The sequence below is a fragment of the Melospiza georgiana genome, chromosome 16 (assembly GCF_028018845.1).
Source record: "Melospiza georgiana isolate bMelGeo1 chromosome 16, bMelGeo1.pri, whole genome shotgun sequence".
Taxonomy (NCBI): domain Eukaryota; kingdom Metazoa; phylum Chordata; class Aves; order Passeriformes; family Passerellidae; genus Melospiza; species Melospiza georgiana.
Genome location: NC_080445.1, coordinates 13,987,676 through 14,012,668, shown reverse-complemented (window position 1 = coordinate 14,012,668; position 24,993 = coordinate 13,987,676). Strand labels below are relative to the sequence as shown.

General features: G+C 51.8%; 1 protein-coding gene across 1 annotated transcript; it reads left to right on the top strand.

Moving 5' to 3' along the window:
- Positions 1-27: 27 nt before the first annotated feature.
- TRAP1 (TNF receptor associated protein 1) lies at positions 28-24,736 on the top strand. Its single transcript, XM_058035857.1, has 18 exons — positions 28-111; positions 5,170-5,337; positions 6,420-6,502; positions 6,886-7,026; positions 13,960-14,031; positions 14,694-14,854; positions 15,659-15,768; positions 15,944-16,017; positions 17,352-17,507; positions 17,810-17,930; positions 18,041-18,110; positions 18,275-18,422; positions 19,307-19,492; positions 21,071-21,209; positions 21,667-21,752; positions 23,154-23,299; positions 23,613-23,685; positions 23,956-24,736. Exons 1-18 carry the CDS (start codon positions 30-32, stop codon positions 24,055-24,057), a joined length of 2,118 nt encoding a protein of 705 aa, XP_057891840.1. The 5' UTR covers positions 28-29; the 3' UTR covers positions 24,058-24,736.
- Positions 24,737-24,993: the final 257 nt, after the last annotated feature.

Below are 24,993 nucleotides of genomic sequence, written 5' to 3'. Positions count from 1 at the left end.
AGGCGGCGCGGCGGGAGGGCAGCGCGGGCATGGCGGCGGCGCGGGGCGGGCGGTGTCTGCTCGCGGCCCTGCGGCGCTCCGGGACCGCGCCCCGGCTGCGCCCGCCCGCAGGTGAGGGGGGACGGGCGGCGTGAGGGGCGCGGGCCCCGCGCTGAGGGGGCGGCCGGACCTCCATGGCTCGGCCCGGACGGGCGCGCCTGCCCGGAGTTGCGCTCGGCCTTGCGCGTCCTCTGGAGGTGCGGAGGGTCCGCGTCCCGCAGCAGCGCCCGGTCGCTCTCGGCTGCTCGGAACGGGCGCGGGCCCGGCAGCGTGCACAGCGCCCGGCGAGCTGAGCCGAGAGCGCCCAGCGCTCCTTCCCGGGGAGGGGCGAGTTCTCCTGGGGCTGTGCAGGGAATAGCGCGGGCTGGTGCGGGGCAGGGAGCGAGCTCAGGGCCAGCAGCGGCTCCAGGGCCATGTCCTGCCTCATACAGGGTGTACAGCATGCTCCGGTCGTGTGGCACCGTGAGGTTCATGCCCTGGCTCGATAAGGGGTGTGTAATATATCCATGTTTATGTCCTGGTTCGTACAGCACTCCCAGTTCATCTCCTGGCCTTTATAAGGTGTGCAGGACACCCAGAGGTACCTGCTGGCTCATACAGGCTGCACAGCACATTCACATCGGGTGTCATGTCCTGGTGCACGTCCCTGTTCTCACCCAGTACCTGCATGAGAGCAGGAGGCAGAGAGGGGAGCACCTGTGTGAGAGCAGAAGGCAGAGAGGGGAGCACCTGTGTGAGAGCAGGAGGCAGAGAGAGGAGCACCTGTGTGAGAGCAGGAGGCAGAGAGAGGAGCACCTGTGTGAGAGCAGGAGGCAGAGAGAGGAGCACCTGTGTGAGAGCAGGAGGCAGAGAGAAGCACCTGCATGAGAGCAGAAGGCAGCAGCAGCGTTGCTGTTCTCTGGTCAGTCACTACCAGGGGCCTTTCCAGATGAGCCTGAAGGGTTTGTGTTTGCCAGGGGCGCACTTGGAGTTTCACCTCAGACAACTGACAGGAGTTAGTGCTAAGAAAACCCAAACCCTGAGGCCTCAGTTATGAGATGTGCTCCCTTGTCAAGGCCCTCATGCACTGGAAATGTGCCTGTGAGCTGCCATTAGCCAAAGCATGGTGAGCAGTGTCCTGCCTGTCAGCAGCCCGTGCTGTGTTCCCTTATCTTGTTGGCCCCTAAGTGACAGATCTGCGTGTTGTTGCTGTGGTCTGTGATTTCCCTGCAGGTTATGAAGAGAAAACGTGACAGGGGAAATTGTGTGACAAATAGGGTCACTTTCAGGGTCGGGTTGTCAGGTTTATTGTGTCACAGAGTGCCGCTTGGGTGTTTCTGGGCAATCCAGCTCTTCCTCCACAGAAATCCCCAGAGCCTTGTTAGCATCCATGTCTGGAATCAAAGCTGCTGCCCCTGGTGGGTCAGACCCTGCAGCAGAGCTGAGTTCTATCCCTTAAGCTGTCATTCAGCCCTCAGGGGAGAAGCAGTGAGCAGAGGCTGTGTGGGGTGGGGATAAGAGGGAGGAGCAGGATTCTGCTTTGGGCTGTCCTGGCTGCAGGCACAGCCCTCCCTCCCCTCGCCGGGCAGAGCTGCAGTGTTTGCTTCAATTCAGAGGCCAGAGCTGGTGCAGAGCTTGTTGGGAGCTGTGTTGGTGTGAGTGGGTCAGGCAGGGAATTCTCTTTTCCCCACATTCTCAGGGATCTGGTGCCCAGCTCTGGAGCCCTTTTGTGTGAGGAGATCTGAGCTGGGAGTGTTTAATTGCTGGAGCTTTTCCTGCACCAGCTTCCCCGGGCTCCTGCTGACCCAAATTCTTCTCTTTTGTTTTGAGCCACAAACTGCTTTGTGCAGGGTTTCCCACCATGAATCTCTGCCTGCTGCTGGGCTCTGCTCACTGCAGGGCTTTTCCAGGAGAGGCTGGGCTGTGTTCCTGGGGGATCACTGAGGTGTCTGGATTGAAAGGAGCCCCTCAGGGCTTTGCTGTGAGGGTGTGAGGCAGGTCTGTGGCCGTGGGCACACTGGGATCACTTGGGATCACAGAGAGGTGGAATTTGGGGTGCAGTGGGGGTTTCTCCACCCTCACAGTGCAGTGGTGGGAACAGGAAGGGGTGTGGGCTGTGCTAAAGTTCCACATTTGATTAACTCACTATCAAAAGCCCTGATTTGCCCCAACACATCACAGTGCATATCTGGGGCAAGAGCCATTCCTTCTTTGTCACCTGGGCTTAGGAATTTGTTCCTGAGGCTCGTTATGAGTAGCACATCCCCTGTTACCTCAGCAGGTGCTTCTCAATAGCTCTTGTGTGCTGCTAATTGTGGTTTTATAGCAACCCAGAATAGCCAGGAGCCTTTTCTGCTCCCTTGCTCCAGGCAGGGACTCTCAAGAGGGAAATGGGCTGAAGGTGCTGCAGTTTGTATTTAATGAGCTGTGTCTCCCTGCCAGGGGACAGGCTGCTAATTAAGGATGATAAAACCAAACATTGCACAAATCTGACAGTAACTTCTGAATTGATGGCTAGTGATTTATTATTGTGCTTTGGAGGTAGGGAGGCAAAAAATGTGAATACATCAACAATTATAAATAGCCAGAAATAAAATTATAAGCAGCTGTAGTTTTTAGAGCTGGTGTTCATGGGCTAGGGGGTGACCTGTGTGGACTCTGGGGTTTTGCTGCCTGGACATCTGATGATAGAAATGAACTTAAGGTTTTAGGCTGCTGCTGATCTGTGTCTTTTTTGGATCCTGGAATCAGAGAGGGAGCAAAATTCTCTCTTTTGTTTCTGCTGTTTGGGAGATGTGTCTGTGTGTGCTTATGTACAGTGCAGTATCCTACAGCACCCAGCATAAAATGAGTATTATTGGAAAAAAGGCTCCCAATATTCCCAGTTAGATTGTGCCTGGGCCGGTCTGACCCTCGCTGCTGGGCCAAAGGCAGCAACTGTGGTGTGTCACCCCAGAGATACCTTGGCTTGCTGGTGGTTGCAGCTGGGCACTGAACAAGTCCAGGCTTGTTAGGAACCCCGTTTACCTCAGGAGGAATGGCTTCAGGCGATGGTGAAGAGAAAAAGGAGAGGATTCTGCTGGAGGGTTTAATGTCCAGAGGTTCATTCCATGGTTACAGAGGTCTGAACGTGAGCAGCTGCTCCAACAGAACACGGCCGCATGCTCTGATCACCTTTTAAGCTCAGGGACAGGGGGAGGGGAGGTACAGGTGAGCCACCAACCAGGTGAGAGGGGCAGGGTCTCAGGGGAAGATGACACCCAGACAGGCCAATGACCTCTGGGCATAGGGGCATCCTTTGAACTTGACCAACCACACGACGCCTTGCTGGAATGTTCAGCCTGATTGACAGGACTCACTCAGCATGGGGCAAGGGGGAAGGGAGAGAGGCACAGGCACACCTGGGGAAGTGACCTGGAAGGCCAAAATGGGGCATTACAACACACCACAACAAGTATAAAACAGATATAAACCCTGAGCTGCAGGCCCTTCCCCTCTGGAGCTGAGGGGCTGGACAGTGAGTGCTCTCTGCTCTCCACCTCAGCCAGGGCTGTGTGCCCCTTCCCAGGCAGTGCAGGCAGAGGAATGGGAGCTGCAGAAGGTGTCCTGTGATAATGCAGCAGAGCTGTTTGTGACGCAGAGAGCACAGTAATGTGTGTGGGAGGTGTTCAGATGCATTTAGAACTATTTGTGGGCTCTTTTCTTTAAGGGCAGAATGACTGGGGAGTCATTCAAGCTTCTGGCTGGAGAAGTGGATCTTGATTCAAAGCTTTCTGTGAGGAGGAGGAGGAGGAGGAAGAATGAGGACTGACAGCCTCCTCTGTCAGCTCTTAGGGATGAGGTGCAGGAGGCAGAAGTTCTGTTGAAGCTCAGGGCTTCATGTTCACCTGCTCTGGAGCAGGTGAGAGCCCAGCATGATGGTGTGGAGCAGCAAGGCCTGTTCTTGATGACCACACTGACTGTAAGACTTGCTGTGGGGGGCAGGAGGTTTGCAGAGCACTTGTGAAGTGAGCCTGAGCTACAGGATGAGGGATGTTGGTGAAGAGGCTGCAATGCAGAGTTCACTCGAGGGCTGTGGCAAGGTGGAGGAAGGCTCAGGAGGGACTGAGCTCCCTCAGCTGGCCTGGAGGGCAGGGGATGGCCTTGGGAGCTGTGCCCAGGGAGGTCACAGATGTGCTTTGGGACTCTCACCATACTGATGAGGTTTGGTTCAGTCTTTGGCTGTTTTTGTCCCCAGTCACCTGAAGGAAGGACCCCTTGAGAATGTCAGTGCAGGGTTTGCCTCCTTCCCTTGCTGGATGAAACAGCCAACAGGTACAGAGTGAGCTGGAAGAAAACCTGAGCTTGTCACTGCTTCCAGCCACTTGTGCTGCTTATCCACGTTCTCCTGGCTCTGCCCAGGCTGTCCTGGCCCCTCCTGTGCTTCCCACACCATCCATTGGTGTTCATTGGCCAAGGTGCTGCCTTCCCCTGCAGGGTCAGGTCTGCACCCTCTGGGATCCTGCTCTGCCATTCTCCCAGCAGTTCATGAATCACTCCAAGGAGCAGGCTTTGGACAGAGGTCTGTGGTGCTGCAATGGTCTTTTTGTGACCAGGTTTGGTTTGATTCATCCCCCAACAGAGAGGAAACTGTTGGGTTCACCTGGGCATAATGAAAGGAGGAGAATTGGGAATCCCTGACCTTAAGGGGGTTGTGCCATTTCCTCACTGGTCTCATTTTCCCCACTGATTTTGTGACTGGTGGCCTTGCTGCTGCTGCATGTGCTGCTTGTCCTGGACCCAGCTTTGTTGGGGGGTGTAATCCCTGTGCTTGGACAGTCAAAGGCCAAATATTTATTGCCAATTTATATTTTCACAGGCAGTGATGTGAGAGGAAACAGCAGTGAAAGCTGCAGACTGCCTCTTCCTGGTTAATTCAGTGGGAAAGCTGCTAATTGTCATCTTCTGGATTAAATTTTGATTCAGAAGAGCCAAAGTAGCAGCTTGCCCTTTTTATGCAGTGAAGGCAGTTCTGGAGGGGAATGGTGGGAGTTGGATGGAGAGGGAGCTGTTCAGACCCTCATGGGATTACCTAGGTGGGACCTCTGAGGAGTGCTCCTGTTGGTGCTGGACTTGTGATGTGTATTGAAATATCTTCATTTGTGTCTTTAGCAAAAGGAGCAGCATGTCTGCAAAGACAAATTCTCCACTGCTGGAGCCTCCAGCACCATGTTCCTGCCTCCAGCATTGCTGCTGTCAGGCTGTACAGCACACAGACAGCAGAGAGCAAGGAGGAGGAGCCCCTGCACACCATCATCAGCAGCACAGAGAGCGTGAAAGGTGGGCCTGGCATAAATGTGGGGATGCTCTTGGGGGGCTCCTGGGTCAAGGTGTGGGGCAGCTGAGCCCTGCTTAGCAGTGCTGCTGCCTCTGGAGGAAGTGCAGGTGCTGCTCACCCCTTTCCTTCCATCTGTGTGGCACCATCACCTCCCAAACCCTGGGGGTGGAGGTCAGCATGGCCTTTACTGAGGAACTGGGACATCAGGACTGCATCCATGGCACAGCCAGGCAGGTGATGGTCAGCTGTGTGTGTGTGGAGCCTCCACAGGCACTGGAATTGGCTGAAAAGAGTTTTCTGCCCCAGAAGCAAGCTGTGCCTGCCCAGGTCATTGCTGTACATCGTGGAGGTGTGATGAGAGTCCTGGTGTCAGCCCTTTAGCCAGAATGAATTGCTTTGCACAGCTTCAGGGACAGCTGCTCTAAAGCAGGCTGAGCAATGAGTTATTCCAGCACAGAAATAACATCTGAACTCTTCCTCTGTGGTTTTCCTGGAGATACCTTTGAGATAGGCTGAAGTCCCTGGTGGGGTTGATGTGCTGCCCACACTCCAGCTTCACCCCATCCCTGGGGGATGTACATCCTCACCAGCAAGGCATGGCACAGGTGATGTGTTTTCCCAGAGTTTTCCAATGGCTCTTGAGGGAGAAATGAGTTCTCTAATGCCTCTTGCTATTTTTAAAAGGCCAAGGATTGTCTTTCAGCTGGGATGTTTTGTAGTTTTAGTTTTTTCTGAGGAGGTTTCTCTTCCTGGGCACAGCTCCCTGCCTGCAGGGGTGGCAGTACAGATGTGTTCATCCAGCCTGGCCTTGGGCACTGCCAGGGATCCAGGGGCAGCCACAGCTGCTCTGAGCACCCTGTGCAGGGCCTCAGCACCTTCACAGGGAAGAATTTCTTCCCAATATCCCATCCATCCCTGCCCTCTGGCAGTGGAAACCATTCCCCCTTGTCCTGTCACTTCAGGCCCTTGTCCAAAGTCCCTCTGCAGCTCTCCTGGAGCCCTTTAGGCACTGGAACAGGCTCTTGGTGCTCCCTGAGCTTTCTTTTCTTCAAGCTGAACAACCCCAACCCTCCCTTTATTCCAGGTGCAGCCTCTAAACATGAGTTCCAGGCTGAAACAAAGAAACTGCTGGACATTGTTGCCCGTTCCCTGTACTCAGAGAAAGAGGTAAGACACCCTCAAATTGCTGGGAGACCTTCTATTGGCAGAGCCCCATCTCTGTCAAGGGATACATCCAAAATGGTTGAGCTGGGAGAATAACTGTTCAGTTCCCAGTGAGTCCTGAGCTTTCATGTCAGGCTTTTTTGAATGATGTTTTTTAAGACACTTTGAAAATGTCTTTTTGAAAAAGTTTGTAGGTATAGCTAAGTGACTCCGAGCCTCGAGCCTCTGCATGGAGGAGCCTCCACATGGAGTTTGGACAAAATGTTCTCCTGGCAGATAATGGGGAAGCACAGTTTGGGGAGCTGGGATCAGTTTGTGGGAGCCAGTGATCTCCCAGGTGTCTGGGAGGGCTGGGCAGGGCAGGCTCAGGCTGTGTCTGTGCCCAGGTGTTCATCCGGGAGCTGATCTCCAACGGCAGCGACGCGCTGGAGAAGCTGCGGCACCGCCTGATGGCTGAGGGGAAAGCCTTGCCAGAGCTGGAGATCCACCTGCAGACAGACCCTGCAAAGGGAACCATCACCATCCAGGTAGGCTGCCATTCCCTGCTGCTCTCATCACTGCCCTGTGTCCTGTGAGGAGTCACTGGAAGCAGAGCAGCAGCAGCACCGTCCCCGGGCCTGCCCAAATATTCTGTCCTCGGCTCTGGTTCATGAGGGTGTAACCTCAGGATCTGAGGTTTTCAAAAAAACCAGCAATGCTGTCTGCTCCCCATTTGTAGCCATAGGAAAATTTGCTGCTCCTTCTTTCCCTGTTGGGAAGTACCAATGGCATTTCTCCCTTTTCTCCTTCTTTCCCTGTTGGGAAGTACCAGTGGCATTTCTCCCTCTACCCCTGCCCAGTGCACTTCCCAGGTTGTGTGAGTTTCTCACTAGTGGGTAAGTTGTGGATCTGGTTTCCTCCTGACCTTTGGGGAGGTTTTCATGCATCTCCTTAAGTCTGAAGTGTTACAAGGTTTGCTTGCAGACCTTCTCTCTCCCCTGGGTGAGGGGAAATAAATGCCAGGGTGGTGAGAAGAACTTCTCATTCCTGTCTGTCTCTCTCTCCTTCTGCTGCAGGACAGGCTGAGTGCAGCTCCTGCTGAGGTTCTGCCCTCAGGCACAGTTGGCACTGTAGATTTGGGCAGTAGCACAGCACTCCCCTGTGCCCAGGTGTTGGTTGTCCCTGCTGGTGACAAAATGCTGACTGGGAGGGAGACAGTCTGTAAGAGCAGTCACCTTGGGCCTCAGTGTGGGGCTGGGCCTTCTCTCTGTACTTTGATCTTGCTGGTGGCTCTTGTCCAGGGTGGGAGGCTGAGCCTCAGTTTTGGTGTTTTCTTGGCAGAGTTCCTAGTGTTAAGAAGGCAAACTGGTCATTTTCTTGTGGAGCTGTCAGCCATGAGTGTGGCTGTGGACATTCCTGGGAGAACAGAGGAGGAGGAGGATGAAGCAGGCAGCCCTGAGGGACCATGGCAGGTCCAGGGGAGATGTGGCACAGACAGAGCACACAGGCTGATATTTTTCATGTAGGACAGAAGCAGAGGGGGCTGTTGGAGGCTGCACAGTTATTTTATATTTCTGTTCCTCTGCAGAGCAAGTGCTGCAGTTGCCATGGGGAAGTTAGTGCTTGTCAGTGGGCACCACAGTCACCAAGCAGAGATTCTCAAACCATGGTGCAGGGGCTTTGCTATTCCTGTCACTCTGTTGCAGTTTTCTGACTCTTGTTAACACCAATTGTTTGAGGAGCCCTCACTTAGCCCCAGGCAGGGGGTCATTTCTGCTTTTCATCTTTCCCTTTTGAGGTTGTAGTGGACACAAAGCATCTGACTCCATCAAGACATTGTTCCCTCTCCTGCCCTGTCCCTGTGGCAGCTCTCCCCTTGTTTGGCAGTTTGGCTGGAGAGCTGCTTGCCCACCTTGCAGGGTGCCTGTGATGCCATCCCAGTCAGATGGGTTAAGGATTGGGATTTTGTAACCCCCTGCCTGGCTGCCAGTGCCTCTCTAATGCCATTAAATGAGTCTTAACTAGGAAGCTTTTAAGTGCAGCAGTCCTGGGCTGTGGGGAGCAGTGAGAACAACGCTGCTCCAATCTCTTTAATAGCTTTGCCTTCTCCAGAGTGCCAAAAGCTCCTTACCTCCACTCAGGGGGTTATAAATAACTTCTTGAAGAAGCAAACTGCATACAATGATTACTGTGAGCAAGCATCATTCAGAACATTTCTCTGCCTTTCAGGAATTCAAAGGTGAAAGAAAGCTTGCTGCAGTGATTGAGGCAGAGATGGATCTTCCCTTTGCCACTGTTTTGTTTTCTGTAGCTACCAGGACCCACCAAAAAAGAGGCAGCAGGTCCCTCATACATGACCTGTAGAAACAGTCACCCCTTTTTTATTCCTGGAAAGGTCCCATTGTCTCACTCTGACCCCTGGATCCTTCTCAGATCTTCATGGTGCTCTGTGCCTCTGGATCTGCTGAATCTCTCCCCTTCTCTTCCAAGCCCTGTAGCATCTCTTTGTGTCTCACTGGGCTGAGAAAAGGCAGGTGTGCAAGGTGTGGTGGCCATTACAGGCACATTCCTGGGGATTGTGTAGATCTGGTGTAGGACTGCACTCAGCTCTGTTCAGTGACTGCATTTCTCCTCGTTCCCTGCCAGGACTGAATTCCAGCACAAGCACAGCAAGACTCAGAATTCTGGTGGATGTCCTCATGCAGGAATATTCCACCTAAGCATTGCAGTGTGGTAGCTGCTAAGAGGGATGTGTTACTGAATTCCACCACCTCCCTTCCTTCACCAAAGTCCTGTTGGTTTAGCAAATTCCACCATTTCCTCCATCCCTTTGCAAACTGCCTCATGTTTCTAGGACAGCTCCATCTGTAGCAGCCACAGCCTGCAAGGTCAGAGTGGTTAAGAAAATCCATTTGAAAATGTGAGGGGTGTGTTTCCAGTGAGAACAGCTCCGCAGAGCTCTGCAGCTCCACATGCTGAGGCTTTAGCAATGTGATTTTGGACCCTTTGAGGTGGGAACAGAGAGCCTCTTACAGACCCCAAGGCTCTGTGGGCACAGAGCTCACCTTCAGCACCTGCATGAGGTGACAGGCACTTGGTGGTGTTGGAGCTGTGCAGTTCTGCTGTGCTGCTGGTGATGTGTGAGCTCAGGGCTGCAGCCCTGCTCCTTGCTGAGGCTTAATTTAGGGCTAGGACAGTTTAGAGGAAATGGTTTGAAATGTTTACAGAGCTGATGGCTGCTTCTGCTGGGGGAGGGAGTGTGCTTGCTGTTCCAGCATGGGGAGCAGCCAGGGCTTGGGCTGCTCCGTTCCTTTTGTTGGGCTTTCATCTCTCTGGTGCTGTCATCCAAAATCAGTGTCTGTGAAACCACAAAATCACCAGTTTGCTGTGTTGGGAGGAGTTAAAATGACTGCAAACACCACTCCTCCCTGCAACAGCTCCCTGTGTCACTGAGCAGATCTCTCCTGCCTCACAAACAGCCTGGAACAGGGGCTGGGCTGTTTGGGCTGTAGCAGGTCAGTGCAGATGCACCCTTGTGTCCCACAAAGCTGGGGACAGGTGGGAGCAGGTCCCCCTCCCCTGTGGGACCAGGCTGCAGCAGAGGGGGACCTGCACTGCAGCATCTGTGCCACTTGGGCTTGGGGAAGCAGGAGATGGGCAGGTGGAGGTAGAGGGGTAAATCTGGCTCTACTTTAGCAAGTCTTAGGTGCAATTAAACCTACAGAAACATGCCACAGATTGCAGGGGTGGGCTACAGCTTCCAGTGGTTGCATCATCTTTAACAAATCAGCCCAGGACCCAGAAGTATAAACACATCTCAAATAACCCGTGGCCCAAGGAAGGAAGTGCACAATCCTTTAGTTCTCTTCACGGCAGAATCAGTGCAAATCCTGAATAAAACTGGGAAATTCCAAGTGGATGAAAGGCAGTACTTTTCTGGACAGTGGGTATTTAGACCTGGGTGGGTGGAGGCTGAGCCTGTGGTTTTGCAAAGGAAAGCTCAGGCTCTCTGCTTTGGACACCTTCCATGTACTGGGCCAAGATTACCTCGTGTTCACAGGCATCTGTTTTATTCTGGCTTTTCATCTGCTGGGTGCTGCTGCTGCAGATGCTTTAATGATCCCAAACCAGAATGTTGCTCTAGTGCAGCTGCTGTCCTGGTCTTGTGAATTTGAAGTCTTTAATCAAGGTATTTAAATAACAGTGGGCACATTTGCTAATCAGACATTTTGGGATTTTATTACCTTATCAGCTGGTGAAAGCAGCATGTCTTTATAATATACTCAGTGTTCTTCTGATGTCCTGTTGAGATTTTACACTGAAAAAAAAAGTGTCAAGTGTTTGTTTTGCAACAAAGCAAAGTGAAAGACACAATAGTTCAGCCAGGTAGCTCTAACTGGGAGCATTCCTTGCAGTGCACTCATGGCAGAGGCAGCAGTTAATGGCTGCTTAAGGGGTTGTTAGGTGTAAGGAAGCTCTGCAAAACTTTAAATTGGGCTCAGGTAATGAGCAAAGCTAAACTAATCTTACACACCGGGTCTCTGCAAACATCCAGCACCCCCACCACGGGGTTAGAACAAAGGGCACAAAGGCACAAAGGTGCAGGGCAGCAGCAGCTTAGGTACCTTGGAGCTCTCCACACATAAAAAGGTGCTAAAAACAAAGTTCAGCTGATGTCTTTTTGGGGTAAATGTTACTGAGTTTAGTTCAACACTTGTGGCCACCAGCCCTTCATAGTCTGAAGGTCTGCAGCCTCTTTGTTGTCTTTTATAAGGGATGGTTTGGGGAGGATTTTTACTGTGCACCCTGAGAATCACCAGAGGAGAAATTCACCCAGATGAGGAGGTGGTGGTTCTGAGGGGTAGCAGCAGGTCTTCTGTAATTAACATTCAGCTAATGAAGGGTCAGCACACTGTGTCTTGGTCTCTCCCAGCTGTAGAGAAACACCTGGCACATGGAACTAACTCTGAGCATATCCCTCCCATTTTGTAATCTGAGAAGCCCCAGCTAAAATTTGCTTTGTGCTGTTCCAAATAGCTCTCCTGTGCCTGTGGTCAGCCTGGTAAAGCTTTTCTTGCAGGCTGCAGGGAGGGCTAGAACTGTGTGCAGGGGAAGGGAAGTTGTAATGCTGATGGTGGAGCAAAGGCTGATGGTGGTGGGCAGGAGTTTGGTGGGGGTTAGAAGGTTGGGTGATGCCATGGTGGTTCCTGGTGGAGATGCCCAGCAGCCAGGCAGCAGCTGATGCAGCACAGAGCAGTGTGAGAAGGGCAGCAGAAATTCCACCAGCTGCTTCCTTGGATTTCATGGAGCTGGAGCTGCCAGAACTTGTGTGGGCCAGGTTCAGTTGCCTCCCATGACTGCAGAGTTCCTGCTCTGCAGAGCTCAGCTCCCACCTCTCCTCTGCTGCTGCTTTATTCCCATTCCCCTGAGCAGCTCCATGTGGTGAAGGGAGCCAAAGGAGAGCTGCAGAAAATGTGGATATGGCAAGGGTGGCTTGAATCTTCGTCCTAATGATGGTGGGTGTCTTCATCCTAATCCACCCAGGTGTTTTCCTGCAGTAGGGAATGTCTGCTCTGCCAGGCTCTTCACTTTTTGCTCTCCCTGTCAGCATCCTGGCTGTTTGAGCTCTGCTTTCTTTGTTCATGAGATTCACCCTCATCAAAGCAGTCTCCAGGAATTGTCATTAAGCATTCTGCAGTAAGTTTGGCAGGGCATTAGGAATTCAATAGCCAATAAATTAATGGGGTAAGGATGTATTTTTTTTTTTAACACACTGGAATTTGGGAATGACATGCTGTGCTATAAATAGAAGTGGATCAGAGTTCTGTTCAGGGTCTGGCATGAAGAAAAACTGAACCAGATGCTGAAAGCTGTTCTTTCTGGCTTTTTCCTCCCTGGGGGAAGGGACCATGTCAGATTCCTGAGATTTTGCCATACGCTGTTTGTTTTCCTTGGCTTTTGATCTCTCACTGTTCAGATGGTACTGGGCATCATCCCTATTCTCAGCCAGGACTGGCCTGACTGGATTTAACCATAGGAAAGGGATTGCTGTGCCCTGACTTGTGGGGGGCAGGAAAATGTCTTACCCACATGGCACCTCACAGGCTGAACAGTTCAATCCTACAGTGCAGTTAAGCACTGCATTAAGAAATCCATACTGCCATTAACTGACTTTGTGGAAACAAGCCCAGTAAATGCTCCATGGGTGGCAGAGGTGACTCTGGCTCCTCACCTCTGAGCCACCTAGCAGCTCCCAGCTCTGTTGCAGCTGATGTTGCTGACCCTGCACACCAAATCCCAGTCCTGGTAAGGCACTGGGGGTGTGTGAGCCCGCTCTGGATGTGCCAGCTGCTGTCAGCTGTGATAACCATGCTCACAGGTTAGAGCTGAACCCCTCATGGGAATGAGAACCACATCTCACTTGGCTACTTTTGACCTCAGAGAGTGGCTCAGAGAACATGTAACTGTGGGTTCTTGGGATGCTTGTGGTGTTGGGTAGAGAAGCTGCTGGGATTTGGGAGGGGGAATGGCACTTTTTTCTTGGGAGTGGTATCCTGGAGGGCAGTAGCCTGCCCTTTGCTCCTGTGGAAAATGTGTGTGGAGCAAGTCTGAAAACACACTGGACAACAGAAAGGGAAACATTTTTTTGTGAGAGGGTGGCCATCTCCAGCTGGGGTTTGCTGCTACCTTTGTTGCCTTGGTCTGTCATGCAAATTGAGGCTGCAGCCAGGTTTGAGACTTACTGCAGCCTTGTCTGGGTGGTGCTGCTGCAGGCTCTGCTGCCTGAGATGTGTGAGCTGCAGGGAGATGTTTATCTGCATGCAGCAGTGCAGTTCTGGAATAACCTGGGGGTGACAAGGAGCTTGGGCAGAGCATCACAAAGTGTAGCTGGTGCTTTGTATTTTGGCTGCTGTTCCCATGGTAATGTCTGCTGGACATTGGCAGCTTCATGCTCACACCATGGAGCACAGGGCTTGCAGAGAAGGGGCTGCATTACCTGAGAGTTGAGGGATTTGCTGCTCTGCTGCTGATTCCCAGTGTTCCACATCTGCAGGTTGCAAACAAGCTGCTTCTCTCTGCTCCTCAGCTCCCCCTCAGAGCAGTTCAGGAATGGAGGGTGTCTCTGTGCAGGACATCTGGCCCTGTGGGGCCATGCCTGGGGTCACATCTCTTTCCTGCACTGCCATCCTGTGCTTTTTGGAGGGATGTAGAATCCAGCCTGTCCTGGCATGGTTTTGTCTTTCCTTGAGAAATGGCCAGAGTCTCTGAGCTTTCTGGTGGTTTGCAGGGAGCTGTGGCTGCCCCTGGGGCTCTGTGCCCTCTGTGTTCCTGGCCATGGGCAGATGGAGTCACAGCTGTTGGATTTACTACTCAGAGGGGAAGGAGAGAGTGGGAGCTGGAGGCAGAAGTTACTTGGGTGCTGTTTGCTGGAGCAATGGTTCCCTGCTGGTATTTCAGCTGCAATTGCTGTTTCTTTTCAGGACACAGGGATTGGCATGACCCAGGAGGAGCTGATTTCTAACCTTGGTACCATTGCTCGATCAGGCTCAAAGGTAACTTGGGATGAGGACCCTTCTCCCTCCCTTAGAAAACTCTTCTCCATGTACAGCCACTTTTATTCTCCTAGTAATTTTTCATTCTGTTTTGTCCCTTGGCCCTCAGCCCAGCTGTGAAATGACACCCCTCTTGGGAGGTGAAACCTGCCTGTGGAGCCTCCTGGCTCTCAGTGGTGCCTGCTGTGCTCTGGGAGGCCCAGGGAGCCCAGGCAGTGCTGTTGGGCCCTGTGTGTAGCACTGCTGCACCCACTGCCCTCCCTCCAAACACCCTCCTGCCCAGCCATCCCTACAGAGGGGCACCCACCCACTGGCATTTGCCCCCTGTCCAGGGGAGCAGCAGCTCTGTCCCCACAGCAAGGTGTTGTACATGTGTTGTTCATGTGTACCTGATATTTGATTTCATCTCTGGAGGCACCATTTTAAGGTTTCCTGCTCCTGATTCATTGAGCTCTCACTTGTTTTCCTTGTATTGCTCCCCTTCTCCAGAGGTGCAGTCCCTGTGAGAAACCCTTTTCCTTGGGAACCTTCCTCAGAGCATGGGGTGAGGGTGCTGGCCTGCCAGGCTGCAGTGCCTGGGGAGCCCAGCTGGGCACTGATCACAACCCCCAGCAATGCCTGAAGTCACTGTGTGCTGATTTGTGTCTCCTTTGTTCCTGCAGGCTTTTCTGGATGCTCTGCAGAGCCAGGCTGAAGCCAGCAGTAAAATCATCGGCCAGTTTGGAGTGGGTTTCTATTCAGCCTTCATGGTGGCTGATAAAGTGGAGGTGTTCTCACAGTCAGCAGAGCCAGGCAGCCCAGGCTACCACTGGTCATCTGATGGGTGAGGCTACAGAGTGGGGTGGGCAGCATGGGGGGCTGTGTGCAGACCAGGCATGGCCTGACAGCTCTGCAAGGACAGGGCTTCTGTGTTCTGTCAGGACCTGGCTGAGTGCTTTAGGTCCTGCTCCAGTTACACACAGTAACAAAGCATGGCCAGATGTGCCAGGGTGGGAGCTGCAAGGGCAGGGTTGGTTTGTCAGAGCAGCCATGCTGTGGGCAGAGCACTTGGCTCTCCTGTTCATCCCTGCTGCAGGGAATCAGCTCAGCGGGCCACACAACAGGGACAACTGAACCTCTTTGCTTGGGGCACCCACAGAGAGCAGAGCTTGTGCAGCACTGGGGGCTGCAGGCACATCTCCCTGTGGGTCACAGCTGTGTGTTCATCCTTTGCTTTTGGCTTGAAGTTGCAAACATCTGTGATGGCAAAGCTGTGGGCTACTGGACGTGTTGAAATTGGAGCTTCTGAGGGTGACAAGTGCAGCATCCCCTTAAAATTTCCTCAGAATAAAGAATTTACTACATTCTTTAAATTCTTGAGAAAAGTGAGACACCAGACTGGTTTGGGTTTTCAGTAGCTGGTGTCTTTGCAGAGCAGTGTGTCCTGGGACTGGGGTCTCTGTGGGGAAAACAGTCACATGGGGTGGCTGGGGTGGTTTTTGGGGGTTTCTCAGAGGCACAAGGAGCATTTTTTGCCTTTTCCTCTCAGCCTTGAAGTGCTGTGTGTGCTCTCAGTTGAACAGTTTCTCTGTGCTATCAGGAGTGTACCTGAGGCACAAACTGACACAGTGTTTGTTTCTAATCCTAGTTCAGGGATGTTTGAGATTGCAGAAGCATCTGGGGTCAGAGCTGGGACTAAGATTATCATACACCTCAAAGAAGACTGCAAAGAGTTTGCAAATGAAGACAGAGTCAAGGGTGAGTAGCAGAGGGCAATGCTGTTACCCCTAGGGTCTCTTGGGGCTCACAGATGGGAGGTGAATTTACAGGGTTTTTTCCTCTCCTGCACCTCCTCTCACCTGCTGTTCCTGAGGGAATTCCTGCTGTGTTGTTTCCACAAAAGTGACCCTTCTGTGTCTTCTTTCCATTCCAGAGGTGGTGACAAAATACAGCAACTTCATCAGCTTCCCCCTGTACCTCAATGGGAGAAGAATTAACACATTACAGGTGAGGTGGAGGCCACAGGCAGAGCACTCATGGAGATGAAGCTCTGTAATGCTCCTCTGGAGACAGGAAACAGCACAAAGCTGTCCCTGGAAACAGGGGAGGATTGTCCAGGGTATCACAGATCTTAAAGTGATCAGTTAATTAGAACAAAAGGAGACAATCCAGCTGCAACAGCTTCTTTGCATTTATTGTGGAAAAGTCTTGGAGATCAGCAAGATCTATATCTTCCCTTGTCCTAAATTATTATTTCAGTGCTTTGTGATGCTTATTCTGTTCAAGCCATGTGATGTGTTAGTGCTGATGGGATTGCTCATATTGCTGGTGTGCTGACACCTCTCACTGCAGTTCTTTCTGTCCTTTACATGGAATAGCCACTGCCCGGGAGTGGTTGTGGTTTTTCAGCAGCTCACAGGGAGTGGTTGTGGTTTTTCAGCAGCTCACAGGGAGTGGTTGGGGTTTTTCAGTAGCTCACAGCCTGATTTATTCAAGCTCCTAGCTTGATGCTGGCATTTTCTGACCACTGACATTGTACTGCAGCCAGATCCATTTTACTGAGATGTTCTTGGTCCAATTGCAGGCATCACTTGGGAGAAATTAATTATCTTTAAAACAGCAGTCTATGAATCATTTTCCTCCAGCATGTCCTCTTCTGATTGTTTAAAGCTTTCTCACCTAAGAGAGCAGGTAGAGAGCATTTGTGTGGCTTTTTTGTTTCCTGGAATGTGGCACTGACTGCACAGACTTTCAAGACTGTATTTAAACATTTTTCCACATGAATTTCTCTGAGGTTCTGTAATTGGTGTTATTAGTCACTGATTATTTATTTGGATTCCTGCATAATAGTGTTTCTGTTCCAAAGGCTTTCTGGCTGTGCCCCTTAAATTACAAAACCAGAAATAGCTTTAGACAGCTGTTTGCTCTCTCTGCCTGACAATCAATAGAACAGGCTCCCTGGAGAAGAGCAGTAGTAGAGCAAGGGGTGAAATGCCCTTAATAGAGTCTTGGACTTTTATCTTCTTATCAGAAAGTCTGTTTTCCCTTGGGTCACAGCAACAGCTTGAGTCTCATTATGCTCCCATTTTGTGCCTTTTCTTTATCCAGGATCTGGGCTTTGTGCTTTTCCACACATCAGCATCAGTTCACTGCAAACAGAGCCACAGTTGGTTCCCTGGTGGGGTTTCTCCTCCATGAGCTGCTGAATGCTCACAGCATGGAGCTGGGGTTTCTCTGGTCCAACTGGGATAACTGTTAGCTACAAGTGAGCCCCTGAGAATGCAGCACTTTCCCTAACACAGCAGAACACCTTAGCTCCTGTTCTCCCTGCCCCTGCACAGGCCCTGTGGATGCTGGAGCCCAAGGACATTGGAGAGTGGCAGCACGAGGAGTTTTACCGCTTCATAGCGCAGGCCTACGACAAACCCCGCTACGTCCTGCACTACAAAACCGACGCTCCCCTCAACATCCGCAGCATCTTCTACGTGCCCGAGCAAGTACGTGTGCTGTCCTGCAACTGGGACCTCTGCCTTGCTGCTCTGAGAGGGGACGAGGGCAGAGATCCCTAGGGAAAGGAGGCAAACATGGCTGCAGGGTGGGGTATCTCTGCAGTGGGCTGCTGCTGCAGGGTAGTTGGGATACTGAGCCATGAGAGGAGTGGGGGGATGGCTTGGGTGGGTCCCTAGGGAAGAGAGCCAAGATTTCAGCTCTTGTTGGGTTCAGCATTGTAGGGAAGATCACAGTGTGATGTGGGCACCCTGCACAGTGCTGGTGTTACCTCCTGTCTCTTTTCCTGCAGAAGCCATCCATGTTTGACATCAGCAGGGAAATGGGCTCCAGCGTTGCCCTCTACAGCCGCAAAATCCTCATCCAAACCAAAGCTGCAGACATCCTGCCCAAGTGGCTGCGCTTCCTTAGAGGTGTGTGTGCAACCAGGAGCGGCACATTATGGACAATGGCTTCCACAGGGATGAGGCAGGGGCTGCCCTCCTGAGCCTGGCACTTGTTCAAGGGTTGCTTTGTGTTCCAGGTGTTGTGGACAGTGAGGATATACCCCTGAATCTCAGCAGGGAGCTTCTGCAGGAGAGCGCCCTGATCAGGTAAGCAAGAGTATCTCTGGACTGAGATACAAGGAAAAGATGTAAAGCCATGAGGGAAAGGGGACAGTGGACTCACTTGTACAAGCCTGCACAGAGAAATGTTCACCTAAAATGTCTTGTCTGGCTCTAGCAGCTGTCTTTAAAAAGGCTTATTCCTCCTGCAGGAAGCTCCGTGATGTTTTGCAGAAGAGGTTGATCAAGTTCTTCATTGACCAGAGCAAGAAGGACCCTGAGAAATATGCCAAATTCTTTGAGGAGTATGGGATGTTCATGAGAGAGGGGATTGTCACGATAGCAGAGCAGGATGTCAAGGTACCATGAGTCTTGAAACACTGAAGGCTGATGGGAAACATTACCATGAGCTGGGATGAGGGAAACTGCTACTTCCCATGGAACCTGCATGCCCATAACTTGTGTTCCTGGGTCTGCCAAGACCTATGGATTCTCTAGTGCCTAAACTTGCACTCTTTCTGGCTGGTGCTGCTTCCCATTTATTTTAAGACTCCATAGAGTCTCTGCACCCACGCTGTTGTCAGCCCTTGTCACAGACACATTTTATGAAAAATCCTTTCCTTAGGATTTTTTCTCCTGAGAAGCTGAGAGGCCTCAGGAACAAAATGTCAGCAATGATTATCTGCTGCTGTGGAATGCAACAGGTGCATCTGGGATTGGTCTCATGTGGTTGTTTCTAATTAATGGCCAATCACAGTGAGCTGGCTCAGACTCTCTGTCTGAGACACAAGATTTTGTTATCATTCATTCCTTCCTTTTCTATTCTTAGCCAGCCTTCTGGTTAAATCCTTTCTTCTATTCTTTTAGTATAGTTTTAATATAACATATATCATAAAATAATAATAAATCAGCCTTCTGAAACATGGAGTCAGATCCTCATCTCCTCCCTCATCCTAAGACCCCTGTGAACATGGTCACAAGCCCTCTCTGGTGCAATGTCACCTACAACAGGCAATAAAGATGGGCTTTCCTCTTTTGTTGCCTAATTCCCATTTCCAGGAGAGCTTGACCTACATCCTCCCTAGATCACTTTTCTGCCTCTTTAATATCTGGAGCAAGAAAGGAGGCATTCAGAATGCCCTGAGCCATTTTGTAGGGCTGCCCAGAGGCACGGGAATCCTTGGGGCTGGGAGGGGTCGGGTAGAGCTCAATGACCCAGAGGCTGCTCTCACACCTTTCTGCAGGAGGACATAGCGAAGCTGCTGCGTTTCGAGTCATCGGCGCTGCCCGCGGGGCAGCTGAGCAGCCTGAGCGACTACGGCTCGCGCATGAAGGCCGGCAGCAGGAACATCTACTACCTGTGTGCCCCCAACCGGCACCTGGCCGAGCACTCGCCCTACTTCGAGGCCATGAAGAAGAAGGACATGGAGGTGGGTGAGCAGTGGTGCCACATGTTGCAGTGTGATGTCATACCTTGCCTCAGTTTCCCCGTCCTTCCCCAGGTGCCAATCACCACTCCTTTGGTGCTGTCTGTCAATCCAGCATTCCAGAAGGGTGTGAGTGATTGGCAGAGTTCAAAAGATGCCCTGGGGACATTGGGCCATCCAGGTGTCATTTGTCCTCTGAGACTTCCTCCCCCCCCCATACCCCTTCCCCTTCCCTCCTCCTCTCCCTGGGGTTAAAAGACACAGCAACCACATGGTTCCATAGGTTCTGTTAGGGCTGTTGCTGGATTCAGAGGCCTGTGGGCTGGAATAAAACTCTGGATCCAAACCCTTCAGCAGAACCCAACTCCTTTCCTTCACCATCACCTTAAGCTTCTCAGCCAGAGGTAAACCTGACCTCCTGCATGCCTGAACTTGTCCCAAGTGCCCAGCTGCAACATCCAGCTAGCCAAAGGTGTCTCTGAGGTGAAACCACCACAGCTGCTGCCTTTGGTCAAGCAGCAAGGGCCAGATGAGCTCAGGCAGTTCCATCTGGCTCTATTGGTATTAATTCCAACAGCCACAGGTGGGGAAACACCCTGAGCTGCTGCAGCAGTGCTCAGGGCTGGCCCTCAGGGCTGAGCAGGGCACTGAGGCCTGTGATGGAGCCATGCCAGCACAGTGCCTTTGCCTGGCCTCCTCTGCTCTGTGGCATGAGGCCAGGAGGGACCTGTGACACACTCTTAACCACAACATTAAACAAAAAACCATTCAGCTGTTAGGAGTATCCAGAGGAGGGCCATGGGAGTGGTGAAGGGCATGGAGGAGAGGCCATATGAGGAGTGGCTGGGGGCACTTGGTCCGTTCAGCTGGAGGAAAGGAGACTGAGAGCAGACCTCATTGTGGTTTTCAACATCCTCACCAGGGCCAGCAGAGGGGCAGGTGTCAATCTCTTCACTCTCATGATCCAAGGGAATGGCTGGAGCTCAGCTGGGAGGTTTAGGTTTGGTATCAGGAGAGTTTTCACCCGGAGATGTTAGGCACTGGGACAGGCTCCCCAGGGAAGTGCTCACAGCACCAAGCCTGTCTGAGCTCAAGAAGCATTTGGACAATGCTCTCAGACACAGGGATTGCTGGGGTGTGCTGCACAGGGGAGAGCTGGGACAATGATCCTGATGGGTCCCCTATAACTCAGCATATTCTGTGATTTAGTACTTGTACAGACACTTGGTTCTTATATCTGTTTCCTACCTTTGCTGGACCCCAGAGCAAGGAGGCTGGGAGCTGCTGTGCAGGGCTGGAATTGTGTTAGAGTTGTCCTGTGTGGGCAGGTGGCCCTCTCAGGGCTGGAGTCAGTGCTGGTTCTCACTTTGCCTGGACTTGCTCAGCTGCAGACCTGCCACCCATGGTAACAAATCCCTCCAAGGGTTTGCTTTCGTGTCAGGCCCTGAGTGGCAGTCACTGTGGGGTTGAACCTGTGAGTTTCCTGTGTGATGTTCCTGCTGGTTGGTATAGAGCTGCCTTGGGAAGGAGAGAATGCTGTTACACCCCAAACAACGTGTTGCTGTCCCTTTGTTGGCACAGGTGCTGTTCTGCTATGAGCAGTTTGATGAGCTGACACTCCTGCACCTCCGGGAGTTTGACAAGAAGAAGCTGATCTCTGTGGAGACAGACATTGTTGTTGATCACTATAAGGAGGAGAAGTTTGAGGAGAGCCGCCCAGGTACCGTGAGGCTCCCTGTGCCCTCCTGCTGCACACTGCCCTGAGCAAGCAGGGAGGGGACACCTTCCTCCCCTGCTCTTGCAGCTCCTGAACAAGAGCCTTCCACCCTCCCATTCTCATGGGAGGCAGCTTAGAGGTTTTGCAGATTGGTTTCATCTCACATGATCAAAGTTCAATGGAATGTCATGTGTAGAGTTGCCATGATTTTATTTCAACTCCATGCATATATCTGGTGCCCAGACAGAGGCAGGCAGCCCCTGGCAAGGGATGAGTCTGCCCTCTCCAGGTATGGCACAGTCTGGGATGAGGATATGTAGGTGTGTGCTGAGTGGTGCTGCACTCCCACTCCCACAAGAGAAATGATAAATGAAAGTGTGAAATGGAAGAGTGAAAACTCAGCTCATTGTCCATTGCACACTATAGATGCACACTCAGATGTGCCCTCTTTCCCTGGCAGCTGGAGAACGTCTGACAGAGAAGGAGGCTGAGGATCTGATGGCCTGGATGAGGAATGCCTTAGGCTCCCGAGTCACTGGGGTGAAGGTGGGTATTCTGTGTCTGGTAACTGAGTACAGGAGATACACAGAGGTAATGATCTAGGGAAAAAGGATGACAGGTGTTTGGGGATCTGCTGCCACAGATTTTTCTTTGGATCCAGTGGGAAGACATTCTTCTCTGTGCCTCCTCTGTGTAAGTGTGTGAATGCTGGCATTTGTCATTGCATGGTCAGTGTGGCAGCAGAAGAGGCACATCTCAGTGTGTATTGAGCAAAGCCATTGCAATTGATGCTCAGGTTACCAGAGCAGCCTGGTGACTTTTCTTGCTTGTGGACTAGAAAGGTGTATTGGCAAGGAATGCTTTGGGTCCAGCTGCAGCCACTGCCTGTGGACTGTGGGGCCATTTGAGCCCCCATCTTTCCTGCTGGTTTAGATAGCTCTTGTGGAATGGAAAAGAATCATGAGGAGGCTTGGTGTGGATCTGTGCTGAGGAGACTCCAAGTCCTCAGACCTTCCCCACACGTCCAGGCTTTCCACATTGATAACAGTCCTTTGGAAGTCTCATTTTGCAATGTCTCATTGTTCTGCTGAAGTGCTGAGTTGAAGACATCAAGGGTTTGTCATCCTTCGCTTCTGCTTGATTTGTGAAAGCTTTTCAGAGTGTTTGCTTGAATGGTAGCTCTGTGTTGAGGGCTGCCAGTTTTACTGCAGGCTCTATCATCTGGTGTGGGATCTCAGCACCTCAGGACTGATGTGCAGAGTGGCCGAGACCACCCTTGGGGGGCTCGGGAGTCCTGGAATGTTGCCAGCAGTGTCTGGTGGCTGGACTTTGATCCTGCACAGGAGACAACACCTGTTTGAGGATGGGAGGATTTCATTGGGATAAATGGTGAAGGGATAGGTTAATTAGAGTGTGAAACACAGGGTTTAGGATTTCTGTACAGTGGGGTCTAAAGAAGTAAGATGGAGGAATTGGGGCGTGTCCTGTCCTTCTTCTTCTTCTTCTTGGCCTCCATCTTCTGTGGTGATGGTGGCACTTTGGGATTGGTCATTACTAAAAGTGCACCGGTTAATAAGGGTAGAAGGTATTGGGGAAAAATTATAAATATTGTATACGTAGTTTTGGGTATAAAGATAAGTGACCGCCCCGGGGGCTCTCAGTGTGCTCATGGCTGGCTGCTGTGCAGACCTCTGTCGGGCCGAGAGAAAATCTTTTAGATAAACAATTAATAAACACCGAGACCGAGAAAAGATCTGAAGCCTCTTCTCGTCCTTTGAAGCGCCGGACTGTCCAAGGCCACCCCGGGCCTTTCCAGGTCACCCAAACAGCTGAGAAACCGACAATCTGGGGCAAGGCAGGATCAGGATCTTGCAATCCTTGGGTGACCTTTGTCCATTCTGGAGGTGCACTGTCCGTGGCAGCCCTGACAGCTGTTGTGCCGTGCAGGTGACCACGCGGCTGGACACGCACCCTGCCATGATCACCGTGCTGGAGATGGGCGCTGCCCGCCACTTCCTGCGCATGCAGCAGCTGGCCAAGACCCAGGAGGAGCGAGCCCAGCTCCTGCAGCCCACCCTGGAGATCAACACAGGGTAAGGGACAGCACCAGCACCACGCCTGGGGCACAGCAGCCTCTCAGGTGTGGAGGCAGTTTAAGGCTGCCACTTAGCAGAGTCCTCCCCATTAAGTGCAGTCAGTGCCACAGAGCCTTAATCTGTGAGGCTGCTTGGCCCCACACACAGTGTGCAGCCCTCTGGGGACCATGGGAGAGAAGAGAGAAGCCCCCAGAACGGGAGCAAGGAAGTTGACTTTGGTGACCCACTGTGACTTAGCTGCTCATTCTAGAAATAAATTTCTCACTGTGTCCTAAATCAGCAAGTTTCAATGTTGATCTCTCTGTTACAGGCATTCTCTGATTAAGAAGCTCAGCGAGCTGAAGGACAGTCAGCCTGATCTGGCCCAGATGTTGCTTGACCAGGTGAGAGCCAGACCTTCTCCAGAAGCAGCACCATCCTTTCCAGAACCAGCTTGCAGACCGTGCATGGCAGGGAACAGGGTGAACCATTGCAGTGGGCAGGAGTCACAGCCTTCTGTGGTCCCTGGGTATTTCTGGGACTTGTGGTCCATGTTTTCCTAGCAGGTGTCCTAGAAGACATTCCTGGTTTCAGCATGCAGGTCCTGGGAGGGACATTCCCTCCCTCAGGCAGGTTGCTTTGGTGCTTATTCAGTGCTTTCTTCTCTTTTTCAGATTTATGAGAATGCCATGATTGCAGCAGGACTGAATGAGGACCCCAGGCCAATGGTGAACCGGCTGAACGAGCTCCTTACCAGAATCCTGGAGAAGAACTGAGCCCCAAGGACTGAAGGATGAACTCTGTGCTGATCTTGCCTCAGGCACTGCCCAGCACAAGTTCATGGGCAGAGGCAGGGACAGTGCTGGGGACATCCAGCCCTCCCTGCACGGGGAGGAGCCACCTGTAATTATCAGATCATCAGCTTGTTCAAAGTGCAGTGCTCTTAGTGGGGACAAAATCCAGAGGTTGTTGCTTAAATAATGTGCCCAAAATTTCTGACATGAGCCTGAAGAGCCTCATTTCATACTGTTTCTAAAAATGGCCTTTCTCAAAACAGATGTTGGCAGCAAGATCCCCAGTTAGGTCTGTGAATACACCCCCCTATCCACAAAATCCCTGCTCACCTTTGTGCTCTGAACAAGCACTGGAAAAATCAATTCATTAGGTAAGAAACCTGCAGGTCTGACCAGGCAGGAGCAGTTTGCTGGCATGGAGACAGCTTGCTGCCTTTGGCAGACACAGACACTCTTGGTGGAACGTGGCAGTGCAATCCCATGGCAGAAAAGATCACTGAGCTGCTGGCTAAGTGAGTTCATCCTGATCTTGTGGAAAAAGGGAAGTAACTGGGAGGCAGCTTTCTACTGTGTGGCTTTCTGGAGAGTCTGGGATAAACTGCACACCTGGCTGATCTGTATTTATGCTAAATAAACACTTATTTTCCAGACATCCCCCCCACTTCACTCTCCTCTCTGTTTTGTTGGTCTTTATGTCTTCCAGCTGATGTTAGTTTCTTTGTCTCTCTTTGGATGCTGTCTGGTTCTTCAGGACATCAAGCACTGGACATGGTGGCTGTGAAATCAAGAGGGTGTAGAGGAAAAGCAGGAGAATCTGTAGCTGTGAACCTTGTTAGTTTTGTCCCTGACAGTGGGATGTAGCCCTTGGTTTGAATCAGGCAGCAGTGGCTGTTCAGACAGAAATGCCATGCTAGAGTC

Bases quoted from the DNA above. Each gene is read 5' to 3' on its own strand.
- TRAP1 (XM_058035857.1), top strand. From the start codon at position 30: ATGGCGGCGGCGCGGGGCGGGCGGTGTCTGCTCGCGGCCCTGCGGCGC. The intron at 112-5,169 runs GTGAGGGGGGAC...TTGTGTCTTTAG, and splicing joins CCGGCTGCGCCCGCCCGCAG to CAAAAGGAGCAGCATGTCTG. The intron at 21,210-21,666 runs GTACCGTGAGGC...TTTCCCTGGCAG, and splicing joins GTTTGAGGAGAGCCGCCCAG to CTGGAGAACGTCTGACAGAG.